The 16,190-nt window shown below is 36.2% G+C and overlaps 1 protein-coding gene, 1 long non-coding RNA gene and 1 other non-coding gene across 3 annotated transcripts; 2 read left to right on the top strand and 1 right to left on the bottom strand.

Moving 5' to 3' along the window:
- Positions 1–1,297: 1,297 nt before the first annotated feature.
- LOC111829137 lies at positions 1,298–1,403 on the bottom strand. Its single transcript, XR_002832695.1, has one exon. It is a non-coding gene; the product is annotated as a small nucleolar RNA R71 (small nucleolar RNA).
- Positions 1,404–10,684: 9,281 nt separating this feature from the next.
- On the top strand, positions 10,685–11,335 carry LOC17875647 (uncharacterized protein At1g24010). The gene is made up of 2 exons (XM_006282085.2): positions 10,685–10,790; positions 10,883–11,335. Exons 1-2 carry the CDS (start codon positions 10,685–10,687, stop codon positions 11,206–11,208), a joined length of 432 nt encoding a protein of 143 aa, XP_006282147.1. The 3' UTR covers positions 11,209–11,335.
- Positions 11,336–14,320: 2,985 nt separating this feature from the next.
- Positions 14,321–15,687, top strand: LOC111831161. The gene is made up of 2 exons (XR_002834384.1): positions 14,321–15,202; positions 15,315–15,687. It is a non-coding gene; the product is annotated as an uncharacterized LOC111831161 (long non-coding RNA).
- The last annotated feature ends 503 nt before the right edge of the window (positions 15,688–16,190 follow it).

Here is a 16,190-nt window from a genome sequence, read left to right as displayed (position 1 = left end):
AGAATTTCATGTCTAGCCCAAGAGATTGGTTGTCTAAAGTGTTATTTGAAATTAATGAGCTGATTCTTAATGCCTATTCATTTCATGTTTCATCAACCAGAAGTTGAGATTAAGAAGTGATTTGAGTTTGATAGCTTTTGTCAAGAGATTGAACTGGTTAGCTTATGTGCTTGTTGTCTAGGAAACATCATTCTTAGTGTTTGATTGATTTAGCAACCTAGTAAACTTAAAGATCTCCACTAAAGTCACCATCTCATCCCCAAAACATCTCTTTAATTGATTATCTTGCTTCATTTCTGTTCTTGCATTTCTAATTCATTGCATGTTCTTGCTTTTGTAGTTTCATTTCTGTTATAATGTTGTGTCTTGCTTAGTTCTTGCTTGTTTTCAATTCAGTAGTTGGTAGTTTAAACCCTTTTTCTACTTGTCTTAACTTGTTAATCATTGATTGCATCTAAACTGCTTGCACGCGTCTTTATGGATCGATAAAACCCTTTATACTACAATTATACTAGGTGATTGATACCATTACCAGCGCAAAACATGTTACCAATTTTGCGCCGCTGCCATTTGGATGTTTAAGTTGTTCTAGTTTGGATTTCAATTTAGCAAGCTTAAGTTCTATTTCACTTTCACTTTGGATACTGATTTGGTTTGCATGTCTGCTTGTCTGTTTTGTTTTTAAGGTACCACTCGACCAGTGCACTCGACCAAGCATCCGACCACTGCACTCGACCTGTAAATCTATTGCACTGATCGAACTTCTGATCGAGTCTATTTATGCACACAAGGTCTAAAGGCAGTTAGAATCTTTTCAAGTATCTCGACAACATTCACAAACTTCCTAAAGCTTTGAGACAGCAACGAGATCAGTTACGTGAGGAAACAACAACCGTTGAGATGGACCCTCAACAGAATGTGAATCCAAGGCGTGCAACACGCATAGGTGCAGGCGATGCTCCTAATAGCCATGTCCATAGGTCCGGGATAGTGCCTCCAGCTGTCCAAAATAATAATTTCGAAATCAAGAATAGCCTCATATCCATGGTACAGAGCAATAAGTTCCATGGATTACCGATGGAAGACTCATTGGACCACTTGGACGAGTTTGACCGCCTTTATGTATTAACCAAGATCAATGGAGTGAGTGAAGACGGATTCAAACTTTGTCTCTTTCCTTTCTCACTCAGGGACAAGGCTCACCAATGGGAAAAACGTTTGCCTGCTACCATTACCACTTGGGAGGAGTGTAAGTGTGCTTTCCTATCCAAGTTCTTTTCAAACTCCCGCATGACCCATCTTAGGAATGAAATCTCAAGCTTCGCGTAAAAGAACAGCGAGACGTTGTGCGAGGCATGGGAACGGTTCAAGGGATACCAATCTCAATGCCCACACCATGGGTTCACTAAGGAATCCCTTCTAAGAACACTATACAGGGGAGTGCTTCCTAAGATCCGTATGTTGCTCGATACCACCAGCCATGGAAACTTCCTAAACATCTATGTGGATGAAGGATGGGAGCTGGTTGAGAACCTTGCCCAATCTGACGGGAATTACAACGAGGAGTATGATAGAACTAATAGAGAAAGCTCTGACCATGAATAGAAGTAAAAGGTTGATAGGATACTCATGGCACAGCAAAAGGTTGTTCACTCTATCTCCGGAGATAAGCAATTCCAACAAGAAGAGGAATGCGTTGCGACAGAAGAGGTCAGCTACTTCTACCACAAGGAGGGAATCCCACCACAGTTCAAGAACATGATTCCAACGGGATTTGCTCATGCCCCACAAATCCAGCCTTCGCTCTCTACCCCATTGGTACAACCTCAAAATCTCGATTTAAAAAAACTGTTACACAGTTTTGATCAAAGCCTCGCCCTCAGCCAACATGACATTCTTTACACCCTCGAAAACCTTCAACATCAGCTAAACTCCTCCTATTCTTCCATTACCACTCGGCTCGAGAATTTAAATCAAAGGGTATGTGTCGTTGCGAACAGTCCCGTGTTACCATCGCTTCAACCAAACGAGTTTGCAATTGCAATTACATTCCGAAGCTGGCGTGAGTGACCTACTCGACAACCCCATCCCATTACTGAGGACAGTAATGACCAAGGTGGAGAGGATTTCACTGCACCTGAAGCTGCATCAAAGCAACCAGATCGACCTAGCAATCGAATGCCATATCGAGTCAACTACAACAAAAGTGTTCCACCACAATCCGCTAAAGCAATCGACCACGACACCCGACCAGTCGTTCGAGTGCCCAATTGTTTACCCGATCGAGTGGACCATTTCGTACCCCGTTTCGTTCCTCCACCCTATAAACCTCAATTACCCTTCCCAGGAAAATTCAAGAAAGAGATAATGGAGAAATACAAGGAGATGTTCAGAAAAAAATTCGAAGGAGTTGAATTGACTATGTCCTTTATTGATGCTTTTGCCTGGATACGACCTTACCATAAATTCTTGAAAGACATTGTCATGGAAAGGGTGAAAGAAGTGCAAGGCATGGTGGCGTTGAGCCATTAGTGCAGCGCAATCATTCAGAAGAAAATAATCTCGCCCAAACGAGGAGATCCTGGATCCTTTACTTTACCTTGCTCTTTAGGACCTCTTTTTTTTTTTTTTTTTTTTTTTTTTTTTTGTCGACCGCTCTTTAGGACCTCTATTCTTTGAAAAATGTCTATGTGATTTGGGAGCCTCAGTCAGCCTAATGCCTCTCTCAATCGCTAAGAAGTTAGGGTTTGAAAGGTTCAAACCATGCAATATATCGCTTATCCTTGCGGATAGATCAGTTCGGGTCCCCCATGGGATGTTAGAAGATCTACCAGTTTGTATTGGGACAGTAGAAGTACCTACAGACTTTATAGTCCTAGAAATGGATTTGGAACCTAAACACCCCTTGATACTTGGAAGGCCATTCTTGGCAATGGCTGGAGCTTTGATAGATGCTCGTAATGGCAAGATAAATCTAAACTTGGATAAGGATCTCACCATGAAGTAAAACATCAAAGACGCAATGAAGAAGCCAACAATAGAGGGTGCACTCTTTCAGATCGAGGAATTGGAACATTTAAGGAATGAACTTCTAGGTGAAATATCCAAGAAGGACCATCTCATAACGACATTAACTAGGGACGGGAAGGATGGATTTATGTATGAGGGAGCATCGAGATATGAAACCCTGCTTGATCACTACAAGGAAGAAGAAGAACCAGGACAGATGATAACACTGAGAGAGGTAAGAGCGGAATTCCAAAATGCTCAATCCGTTCAAGTGCAACCGATCGACCAATCGAGCAGGCAATTGACCGCTTCAGTCGAGTTACCAATCGAGCAGCAGATCGGATCCGCACAATAGCTCTCAGACGACTAGTCTGAACTTAAAGCTCTGAAAGTAGAACTTAAACCCCTTCCTTCCGGGCTCAGGTACACATTTCTTGGACCAAATTCTACTTATTCTGTGATCATCAGTGCTAGCCTAAATGATAAGGAACTAGGATTGCTAGTTACGGATCTTAAGAAGTTTACAAAGGCTATATGATACTCTTTAGATGACATTAAGGAAATCTTGCCTAGTTTGTGCATGCATAGAATAAACCTCGAGAATGAATCCTATTCTAGTATAGAGCCACAGAGGCAGCTAAATCCTAATCTTAAGGAAGTAGTTAAAAAGGAGATCCTTAAGTTGTTAGATGCTGGAGTGATATACCTAATTTCAGACATCACTTGGGTGTCACCCATCCATTGTGTTCCCAAGAAAGGCGGGGTGATAGTTGTTAAGAATGATAAAGATGAACTTATACCAACTCGTACTATAACTGGTCATAGGATGTGCATAGATTATAGGAAGTTAAACGCCGCTTCTAGAAAAGATTATTCCTCATTACCATTCATTGACGAGATGTTGGAAAGATTAGCCAACCACACCCACTATTTTTTCCTTGATGGGTATTTAGTTTTTTCCAAATACCTATCCACCCTAATGATCAGGAAAAGACAACATTCACATGCCCCTATGGTACCTTTGCTTATCGAAGGATGCCATTCGGGTTATACAATGCACCAGAAACGTTTTAGAGATGCATCATGTCTATTTTCTCTAACCTAATTGAGAATGTGGTCGAAGTCTTTATGGATGATTTTTCTGTGTATGGAGATTCCTTTTTTGCTTGTCTCGCTAATCTTTGCACGTTCCTGAAAAGATGCGAAGAGACTAAACTAGTTTTGAACTGGGAAAATGTCATTTTATGGTTCAAGAAGGCATTGTGTTAGGCCACAAGATATCCAAACAAGGAATTGAGGTTGATAAGGCAAAGATTGAGGTTATGGTTCAGCTACAACACCCCCCCCCCCAAGACAGTTAAAGACATGAGAAGCTTTTTGGGGCATGCAAGATTCTATAGGCGCGTCATTAAGGATATCTCTAAGATAGCTACGCCACTCACAAGACTTGTTTGTAAGGAAGCAGAGTTTGAATTTGATGCAGATTGTCTCGAAACATTTACCAAGATTAAGGAAGCTCTAATCTCTGCCCCAATTGTGCAAGCTCCTAACTGGGACTACCCATTCGAGATTATGTGTGACGCGTTTGACTACGCGGTTGGGGCAGTTTTAGGACAGAAAATTGAGAAAAAGCTTCACGTGATATTTTATGCAAGTAGAACGCTAGACGAAACACAAGGACGGTACGCCACCACGGGAAAGGAACTTTTGGCAGTAGTATTTCCTTTCAAAAAATTTAGAAGTTATTTGGTCGGAATTAAAGTCACGGTCTACCTCGATCACGCTGCTCTTAGGCACATCTATTCAAAAAAGACACCAAGCCTAGGTTATTGAGATGGATTTTGCTGTTGCAAGAATTTGATATGGAGATTGTAGACAAAAAGGTAACAGGGAATGGAGTGGCTGACCATCTATCAAGAATGAGATCATAAAAGATAAAGTTCCCATAGATGACTCTATGCCAGAGGAAAAGATTATGCTCGTTGATTTTGTTTCAAGGACGATCGATTTAGGGGATGCCGAGGCACCTAACATATGTATGGAAATAAGTGGAGAAAATTTCCCGTGGTATGTGGACATCGTTAACTACAAGGTCAGCGGGGTAGTTCCGCAAGCTCTAGATTCCTACCAGAAAAAGAAATTCTTTCGGGATGTGAATCACTACTTTTGGGATTAACCTTATTTGTACAAGAAAGGATCCGACGGGTTATTTAGGAGATGCATAGCTGACGAGGAGGTTAATGGAGTTGTAGAGCATTGCCATGGTTCAACCTATGGAGGTCATTTTGCCACATTCAAGACAGTTCAGAAGGTACTCCAAGCAGGGCTTTGGTGGCCAACAATGTTTAGAGACGGTTAACTATTCATCAGTAGATGTGATGCTTGTCAAAGGATGGGGAACATCACCAAAGAGAACAAAATGCCACAAAATCCAATATTGGAGGTCAAAGTGTTTGATGTATGGGGAATAGACTTCATGGGACCATTCAATCCCCCCTCCAATGGCAAAAGCTATATTTTAGTGGCTGTGGATTACGTTTCTAAATGGGTTGAGGCTATAGCTAGCCCCACTAATGACCACAAGGTAGTGCTGAAATTTTTTAAAACCATAACTTTTCCAAGATATGGAATCCCTAGAGCAGTTATTAGCAATGGAGGCCCTCACTTCATCAACAAAGTATTTGAAGGATTGCTGAAAAGCATGGAGTGAAACACAAGTTTGCTACCGCTTATCATCCTCAAACAAGTGGGCAAGTTGAAGTCTCCAACAGACAAATCAAGGGGATACTCGCTCGGGTAGTAGGATCTTCCAAGAGGGATTGGGCTTCAAAACTAGATGACACTTTATGGGCATACCGAACTGCCTTCAAGACTCCTATAGGAAGGACACCATTCCAAATGATGTATGGAAAGTCTTGCCACCTTCTAGTAGAAGTGGAGTACAGAGCCTTATGGGCTTCAAAGTTATTAAACTTAGATATTACAACAGCTTAGGAAAAGAGAGTCCTAGATCTCCATGGGCTTGAAGAATCAAGACTTGAAGCCTATGAAAGCTCAAAGATCTATAAAGAGAGGACCAAAGCTTTCCATGATAAAAGCATCAAGGTGAAAGAATTTAAGGTTGGTGATCAGGCCCTCTTGTTCAATTCAAGGTTAAAACTCTTTTCTGAAAATTGAAATCGCACTGGTCCGGCCCATTCGAAATCAAAAAGGTATTGCCTTTTGGAGCCATAACTCTTGTTTGCAAGAACGGATCTGAGTTCACTGTAAATGGGCAGCGTTTGAAGAAGTATATGGCAGATCAAGTGTTTCCAGCAGGGATATATTTGTCCTTGCATGACCCTCCTACTGCTTAAGCAACACAAGTCAAGCTTAGTAACTTTAAACAAGCTCGCCTGGGAGGAAGTCCCAGCGGTATCCTTTTGTACTAAGTTTAGGGTAGCATTTTTGTGTTTTGGTTGTTTTAGTTTCAGAAATTAGTAGTTTAAAGGTGGCTCCGATCGACCAAAAACTATGAATCCGATCGAGCAGCCACAAAGTCCGATCGGATGCGGTAAGAGCTCCGGTACGAGCCCGAGTCCGAAGATGCACAAGAGTAGTCACTTGATTACCTGCCCGATCAAGCATCCGACCAGGCAAACGAGCAGCAGGTCGATTACTTGACCGAGTACACAGTGGAAGAGCCAGTCGATCCGATGTACTGCACCATCAACACGGAGAACATCCCAAGCTACACCTATGATCAGATGAGCCAAGTTATGGGCTCTTACTTCTTCAACCCATGAGGTACACACCTTCTCTATCTTATTGTTTATACCGTTGCATTTCATTTAGATTTTATGTCGTTTAGATCCTAGATCATTCTCCTTCCTTTTGTTACACAGGGTCTGTGTAATTTAAGTTTGGGGGATTGTCTAGGATAGCATCTAATCATGTTTTCTGTGATTCTTATTTTCAAATTTTTAGCATGTAGTCTTCTATTCATCTATGTGCATCAAAAATCCTAAAAGTTTGATAAATTTTCGTAAAAATCTTTAAAAAAACAGAGTGATCATATAGTTGCATTTGCATATTAGTCTTGTTTTAAGACGTTGCATTTAGTATCATTACATTTGCATAGGGGATTAGGATGACTATAACCAAAGAACTTGCTGTTTCATTAGACTTAGAATCAATGCCCTCGTCTATAGTTGTTTAATGCATTCATATGAGCTTGAATTGAGACCGCATCATTCTTTGATCGCATGATTTGAATTCTAGTCTAAACTGAAGCTTGCTTTTATATGATGCCATTCCTTATTCATTAGAACCTTAATTGAATTGATAATTATATGGTTGTGATTTGTTTCAAAGTCATGGATACCTTGTATACATACTTGGATCTTCTTTCCCTCTTTTTACCACTCTTTTGTTTATCCAAGTAGCTGGTCATAACCTTGACCAGTTAACCACACCCTAAAAGCCTTAACCTTTCCTTCAAGCGTTGTATTAATTCTGAGTGGAAGGCCTATTTTATTGGATTGAGCTTTAAATAGGATCTTCAGTAGTTCTGATTTGCATTTTTCGGATCAGATAGGACTAGGATGGAATCTACTTGGGTTTTGGGATTTGTTGGAATGAATAAAAAGGAAGAGAAAGAAATGAAAAGGGAATGAGTTGAGTCTTTGGGAGAGTAAAAGTTTCAGAAAAGTTCAGAAATTCTAGTGAAAGATGTGTGGGGAATGCAAAGTATAGAGAGATGGTTCTGGATTTCAAAGAAAAAAGAGAAAAGGATGAGAATAACAAAAAGCTTTGATGTCTTAAGTAATAAGAAGAAAGAGAACTATAGTATTTATTAAAAAAACCCTTATCCACTAGTTATTCATAAGAAACTCTCTTGAGACTTAGAACAAAAAGGGAAAATGGGATGAAAAGAGTTAAAGGGTAGAATAAGACCATATGGGTTTAGACATTTATAATATCACTTGCGGCCTTTGGGTAGTCAAGATGTTATTCCTGAATGCATTTGTTGGTCCTTACCTTTAGCATTCTCCTAAAATCTCAATCTTGTTCTTTGTGAGATCGCAGCACTTAAACGATCAAACCCTCACTAAAAGGAGACCCTCTTTTTCTCTTAAACCTTTTCATACCTAGCCAAATGAGTTTGAATTCACTTCACATCCAGATTCATGGTTACTACTTAAAGAATGTTAAAAGGAGTGGTTGATTTGAATGCTTGCCTAGGTTTTATGACTGATGACATCTTGTATTGAGATAAGCATGGCTAAGGTTTTCATAGTATGGTCTATATGATTTGCATTCTAGAACTATAGACAAGGACATTGATTTTAACTTTAGCAGCAAGTATTGGTTATGAATCCCCACCTTTAAACCTCTCTTCCTACTTTGAATTTGCTTGAGGCCAAGCAAAGAATAAGTTTGGGGGAGTTGATGTGTCTGGATTTTACTCCTTTTAGCACTAGTTTTATGCATTGTTTTTGTCATTCTAGGTCTCATTACTTGATCATTTATGCATATTTACCTTGTTTTGCTTCACTTGTAGAATCTAGGTCTTGCGTTGCATGCATTGTAGTTTCTGTGCATAAACAGGTGTTTACCAGAGGGAAAAGGAGCAAAACAGGCTTAATCGACCAAGTGTAGATGTTGCACCCGATCGAGCATGAGGATCCGAGCAGGGGAAACGATCGAGTATTCGAGTGAACAAGAGAAGCAATCGACCAACCATCCGATCGAGCCATTCGACCAGACCGATTGAGTGCACGACCAAGCACCTGTAAACCAACTTCCTATTTTGTCTTTTAGTGGTTTAGGGCTACCTAATCTCACTATAAAAAGGCTATTTGCCTAATGACTTGGGATATCGAGTTGTATTAGGGTTTATCTTCATTTTGCTTTAGAATTTCCAAAAATCTTGTAACTTTCATATCTTTCGATCTATTGAGTATTTTGTGTTGCTTCTTTGAATTATTTTGCTTATCTCTCTTAGATTTATCTAGTTATGCATGATTTAGAGATTTCTGGGTTTGTGTTCTTGATGATGAATCTCAGATCTGAGTAGATTCATTAAGTTTTGGGGATGAGTTAGATGTGTAGGTGGAGAACTTTACGTAGCTTGGTTGCCCATAGGTAGAAATGTTTAGATTTCCTTCTGGATTAGTGTATATAACACTAATCCAATTCTGATCAAGTGGTGATTAGCTTTCACGCTTCCACGCCTGAGAGGTGTTCGATAGAATGTCTGATAATCTAATACCAGAGAATTTCATGTCTAGCCCAAGAGATTGGTTGTCTAGAGTGTTATTTGACATTTATGAGCTGATTATTAATGCCTATTCATTTCATGTTTCATCAACCAGAAGTTGAGATTATGAAGTGATTTGAGTTTGATAGCCTTTATCAAGAGATTGAACTAGTTAGCTTATGAGCTTGTTGTCTAGAAAACATCACTGTTAGTGTTTGGTTGATTTAGCAACCTAGTGAACTTAAAGATCTCCACTAAAGTCACCATCTCATCCCCAAAACCTCCCTTTAATTGATTGATTACCTTGCTTCATTTCTGTTCTTGCATTTCTAGCTCATTGCATCTTCTTACTTTTATAGTTTCAGTTCTGTTCTAGTGTTACTTGTTTTCAATTCAGTAGTTGGTAGTTTAAACCCCCTTTCTGCTTGTCTTAACTTGTTAATCATTGATTGCATCTAAACTGATTGCACGCGTCCTTATGGATCGATAAAACCGTTTATACTACAATTATACTGGGTGATTGATACTATTACCAGCTCAAAACATGTTATCAAAATGTGAAGAAAAATTTGTAGAAAACTGGAGTGAAATTATTTGTAGGAAATTGGAATGAATAGAGATTTCGTAGGTAAATAGAAGAAAATAGTTTGGTAGGAATTACCCTTCGCGTTTCCTACGAAAATACCTACAACTTTTTCTTCGGCGCTTTTTTGGTAGGAAATTTCCTACCAAAATCTTACCATCTACGAATTTCTACAGGCGATTTCCTACCATTTTAATGGTAGGATTATCGTAAAAAACTGTTGTTTCCTACCATTTTTTCATGCAACTGGCCGTAGAAAATCTTTGTATTTCTTGTAATAATACCTAGGTGATATCTCATTGGTCCTCACATAAGTTTCTCAAAGAAAGGTGATAAAAAAAAAACAATAACATAACATGTTTTAACTACAAAAACACATAACACACATTGTTTCTTAGTTGACGTCAGGATTATAAAAAATGTTTTGGGTTTTTTTTGGTGTGTGAAGAATGTATTATTTAATTGAGATATCTAAATATATTAAAATTTTATTTGTCAAATCCATTTTAAATTCATTGCATTCACATTATTTTATACTGACATAGTCACATTTTCTTTAAAATGTATTTTCTTAAAATCAGCAACATATTAATACTGGCTTGACTTGAATTAATTGGTAGATAAAGTTTATTTTTCACAATGTGCTACGTTGGTAATTAATTAAGTGGATTATGTCAAATAATTTAGTAAATAATCTATGTGTATTAACTTTGGCTGGTGGAGTTTAGGTAAATAAATAATAAATATAATTTTCACTATATAAACACCTTCATTAAGAAGATTAATATCAAACCACACAACATACATTACATTATATTACTTACAAGAAAAAAAATTAGTAAGTAGAGAAAATGGCACTAAAAGGAACTTCTTCAGTTAATTTTGACGTTAAGTCTCCAGCATCCGACTTCTTTCAAGAGTTCATGGTGAAGACGAATTTTCCTAAGGAAGGCCATGGTAACTAACTCTTCTACGTTACATTACATACATCTCATTGAATTTACATTTTCTTGACTAAAACCCTTATTAATCACTATGTTTCACCTTAGCCGAGATAGAGATTGACACAATAGCTGGTACGGAGAAGAGAAGGAATAGGTACAAAATGAGCCGCTTTCATATCACAAAAGATTGGTACGAGACTATCAAAGAATCCCTCCCTGATGACAAGACGTGGCAAAACCTGGATCGTTTCAAGCAGCTTGAAGGAACCATGACTGTCATTGCTAAGGAAGGTGGTAAAGGAGCAGAAGGTGTGTGGACTGTTGAGTACGAGAAGACCCGGAGTGAGCTGGACGTCCCACACTTCATCATCGACACTTGTGTCAAGTTCTTTAAGGTGATGGATGAGAATCTTTTGGAATTATCTAATTAGAAAAACTAAACAAGTTAAATAAAGTTGAACCCCATATATAGTTCTATATAATCTAAGCTTATTAATGCAGTGTATGCAATAAGCTATTTTATCATTTACAACAATTTTCATTTAAGATACTCATAAAGCTTTCAAGATATAATATATAGATTTGCTTGTTACTGTTATTTGTATTCTCGGATGCATGGAATAAATTGAAAATACAAATTATAAGAATTAACAACTCTAGACAGTAAAATACATATCACCTAGTTAGGCTTTTGGGACCAAACAAGTTATAGTATATGCAAATCACACATGCTTTTATTTAATCATTCTAAACTATATATCGACTTTTCCTAACGATAAATGTTTTCGAAAACTAACTTATTCAATGAAAATAAATTAAGTAATTCAGTTTCATATGTATAAATATATATTAGAATATCACTTCCATTATTTCATCAAAAACCTATTGGTACATATAATCACATTTATTCATCTTGAATAGTAAATGTAAAATTATGTTTTTTCGCTAAAAACAGAAAATCACATTTATCCGGCAAAATCGTAAAGTCACGTTTTCTCGCCAAAGATATTAGGAAAGGGAATCGACAACACCTAGGACGTTTGACCAGTTCTCCTCCACTTTGTTCCAATACACGCATACATGAATAAAATCTTGATTACCTAAAGTTCTCCAAGTGATATTCTTAACTCTCTAAACCTATATGATTCTATTCTACCCTTTAACTCTTGTTAAGAATTACAATTTTCTTTTTTGTTCTAACTCTTAGGAGAGTTTCTTAACAATAACTAGTGGATAAGGGGGTTTTCTTGATAAACACGATGGTTCTCTTTCTTCTTAATACTACATTCAAGTTAACCATTCTCCTCTTTTATTTCTTTTATTTCTTTCTTTTCTTTCCCAGAACCATCTATTCTATATTTCATATTCCCCTCACATCTTTCACTAGAACTTAAAATTTATGAAACACATTCCTCTCCTAAAGACTCATCACTTTGTCCTTTTCTTTTCTTTCTTTTTACCATTCACCAATCCCCAAACCCAATTATAACCCCTACCTAGTCCTACCTGATACGAAAGATGCAAACCAGAACTACTCAAGATCATATTCTTGTCGGCTCAAACCTAATACGTTATCCCAAAGCTCAATCCAAAAAGATCTTTCACTCAGAATTAATACATGGCTTGAAGGAAAGTGATAGGTTATGGGTGTGAAAAACTGATCAAAAGTTATGACCAGCTATTTGGATTAACAAGAGTTGTGAAAAAGAAGAAGATGATCCAAATATGTTTATGGTAACCATGAGTTTATAACCAAGACACAACCAAGTAATTGCTAGTCAAAGTTAGGTTTTTATAAACAAGGAACAACATCAAATCAAAGCAAGCTTCAGTTTAGAGTATAATTCAAATCATGAGATCAAAGAATGGTGTGGTCTTAACATATCAGGTTCATACATTTGCAGCAAACAACTATGGACGAGGGCATTGATTCTAAATATAGTGAGCAACAAGACTTTTTGGCTTAATCATCCTTATCCCCCAGTACAAATGCAACAATCCTAAATGCAACATCCTATATCAAACCTCAAATGCACATGCACTTTTATAATCACTCCGTTTTTAAAGATTTTTCTGAAACTTTTTCAAAATTTTAGGGTTTTTGATGCACAAAAATGAATGCAAACTACATGCTAAAACTGCGAAATAAGAAACACACAACACATAATTTAATTTCATCCTAAACCCTCCCCAAACTTAAATTACACTGTCCTTTGTGTAGTAAAAATCTGACGGTTGGCTTTATCTTTTGCTCTAAAATTAGAGTTCAAATCGACAAAATTTTTCTCCAATAATTGGCTCTATTTCTTAATTTGAAATAAGTAATTCAACTATATTTATTTAAATATTTTATTTTAATTTCTACCATAGTTCTTTAATTTTAAAAATTACAACTTAAGTGATGAGAAATTTTCTTCTTATCTTTCAAGACAACTTAAGTGATTTATATTCTTGATACGTATCATGATCTTGTTGGCTAACTTTGAAAACCAATATTAATACAATAAGATATCACAGTCGTTAATCAAAAAAAATTTACAGATTTTATTTGCCCCCTAATCTATATTAACATATGTGCAGCAGTTTTTGAAATAATTCCTAGAGTTCAATAGAATTTACAAAAAATGTCATTGGTATTTATTATTTAGTTAAAATTTTAAAACTAATAATAATTAATTTGTACAAAATCCCTAAAATCTCTACCTAATAAATATCATATTATTTCTTATTTTTCATCTTTTCTCAAATTTTTCTCAAATTTTTTTATATGATCTTATTTGTTTTTAATTTATTTTATTACATAAAACATATGTATAATAAAAGTGCAAATTGTTTTCGCATATATTATAATTTAACTAAACAGAGGTATATTACAATTTGTTTTAGTATATGTACAACATCCCATATCGAGTAAATTTTTTTATAATGGTTCAGAACCTTTATAAATAAGATTATAACCTTCCAACTACGATAACGGGACAATAAACATGGGTTTATTTTTTTCGAATATATGATGGGACAGGTTGTAAGACGGGAATGGTTATTAACTACATACAAAGTTTAAAAATTTTAGCTATTAATATTTAAAATATTTTGAACTTTTTAAAATTTAAATGTTATTAATATTTTAGCTCTACATAATTTGATACTAATATATTATTGACTTTGCCCTTTTCTTAAACATGGATTTAATTTTTTGGCGATTATATGACATGACGGGGTACAAGACGGGAAAGTTGTAATATGCTTCCAACAGATTATATGACGGGACGAGTTGTAAGAAGGAACGGGGCTGAGTTGATATTACTAATGTTATTAATCTCACAATTTAATATGGGTCATTTTACTATTTTTTAACAATATCGATATACAACATACATAGTTAAACAAATTTAGTAAACTTTATATCATGCAAGTCTAATAAGTTTTGAGAAATTGATACCAATAACCTTTTTAATGATGGGACAATTTTAAAACTACCCTTTTTGGAGATCACATTTTTAAAAATACCCTAGTAAAAAGATCATTTTTAAAACTACCCCTGTTTTGGTGCAAAAAGACGATTCTGCCCTCATTTGTTTTAACCTAAAAAATCTCTTCTTCACCAATCTCTCTCTCGACGGCGAAAACCCGACTCATCTCTCTCTGGACTCCGACTTCGACTCCATCTCCTCTCTCTCTCGACGGCGACGGTGACTCCGACTCCGACTAATTTCTCTCTCGACGGCGATCCATTGATGTTGATTTCTGAGAACCCTAGTTTACAATTCATCCCGTCGCCGACTATCTCTGCGTTTCTTCAAGCCCCTGAACTTATTGTTCTCCGTCGTGATTCATTGTGCTTGGTCGTGGTGTACTGAGATTTGGTGTGCTATGCCGAGATGAATTGTGCTCTACTCAGTTCGACGTGGTCCGGTAACTCACTTTCAGCATCACTTCAAACTTAGCACACAAATTCGCTTCACTCTATCAAATCACGGCCTAGATTCTCCTATAACAGTGAGATGGTGGAATTGGTACTTTTATATACTTTTAGTTTGGATATAATCAGATTTGAATGTTATAGACAAGTGAGGTTTAGTGAAGGTATCATATTTAAGAGATCGGCTTCAGTATGGCCAACATCTCTAATACGGTCTGCATTTGTTAGTTTGCTGCATATTTCTATGATTTTATAAAAGGATGTTTGTTAGTGAAGATGTTTTGCATCTGCACTCGAAATCAAATGGAAAAGATAAGACATGTTTTTAGGTGGTGGAGTTGAATGTGTGTGATTTCCAATATGATTAGTTCATAGCAAACAGTTTGTGAATTTGCAAGCAAAAGAAAGGTTGTTGTCTTTAGATAGGGAAGAACCATCTCAGTCTGAGACATTTGTAGCAAGGGTACGAATCTCCAGCTGCAAGACACTAACAAGCTACTGAGGTAGTGAATGTTTCATTGGTTTCATTGGTTTCATTACCTTGCCCTATTGTATAATCAACTATAGAAGCTGTGAATGAACTGTATCTAGATATATTCATGGTTTGTGTTGCAGGATTACTGTTGGATATTAGAATTTTGGATTTATTCAAGAAGCTTCGAGCTCTGTTTTTAGTCTTCGACCAAGAGGAGTGGAGACATGTAAGAGCCAGCCTTGAGTACACTGGTGGAGAAGTAAGAAGTGCTCGTAGAAAGCGGTATATGTAACGATAGTTTTAGACTACGAAACAAACTCATGTGATAAGAAAATTGGTGCTTAAGCTGAAAAAATGCTTCTTTGTTTGTCATCTAGTTATTATGTGGTTAGTTACTTTGTAACTGGCCTTTTACGTAAAATGTGTGTGACCTTTTTTTTTTAGTTTGTTAAAGGGCTTACGATTAAAGTGTGTATGGATTTACAACATTTTTATAAGAAGAAACTAAGGATATATTACATCTTATTAAAAGCTTTTATAATCTGTATACAAACTTTTAAAATCATGTAAAATTTAATTTAGTAATTTTACAAGCTTTTTATGAAGATTTTATAAGGCTTTTATATGGTTTTAAAAAGTTTTGAAAAGTATTTAAAAGGTTTTACAACGTATTAAAAAGGTTTTACAAAGTTTTATAAGGTGTTGAAATGAATATTAAGGTTTTAAAAACTATTTATAAAGTTTTACAAGATTTTTATAAGGTTTTACAAGACTTTTATACAAATTTTATAAGACTTTTATAAGTTTTTATAAGATTTGTATAAGGTTTTATAAGGCTTTTATAAAGATTTTATAAGGCTTTTATAAGGTGTTTAAAAGTATTTAAAATTTTTATAAGGTGTTTAAATGTATATTAAAGTTTTTAAAATATTTTTTAAAATTTTTTACCAGACTTTTATAATGTTTTACAAGGCTTCCATACAGATTTTATAAGGCTTTTATAAGGTTTTTATATA

This window comes from Capsella rubella, unplaced genomic scaffold (genome assembly GCF_000375325.1).
Source record: "Capsella rubella cultivar Monte Gargano unplaced genomic scaffold, Caprub1_0 scaffold_8, whole genome shotgun sequence".
Classification (NCBI taxonomy): Eukaryota; Viridiplantae; Streptophyta; class Magnoliopsida; order Brassicales; family Brassicaceae; genus Capsella; species Capsella rubella.
This window is presented reverse-complemented; position numbering and strand designations above follow the sequence as displayed.

Bases quoted from the DNA above. Each gene is read 5' to 3' on its own strand.
- LOC17875647 (XM_006282085.2), top strand. From the start codon at position 10,685: ATGGCACTAAAAGGAACTTCTTCAGTTAATTTTGACGTTAAGTCTCCA. The intron at 10,791-10,882 runs GTAACTAACTCT...GTTTCACCTTAG, and splicing joins TTTTCCTAAGGAAGGCCATG to CCGAGATAGAGATTGACACA.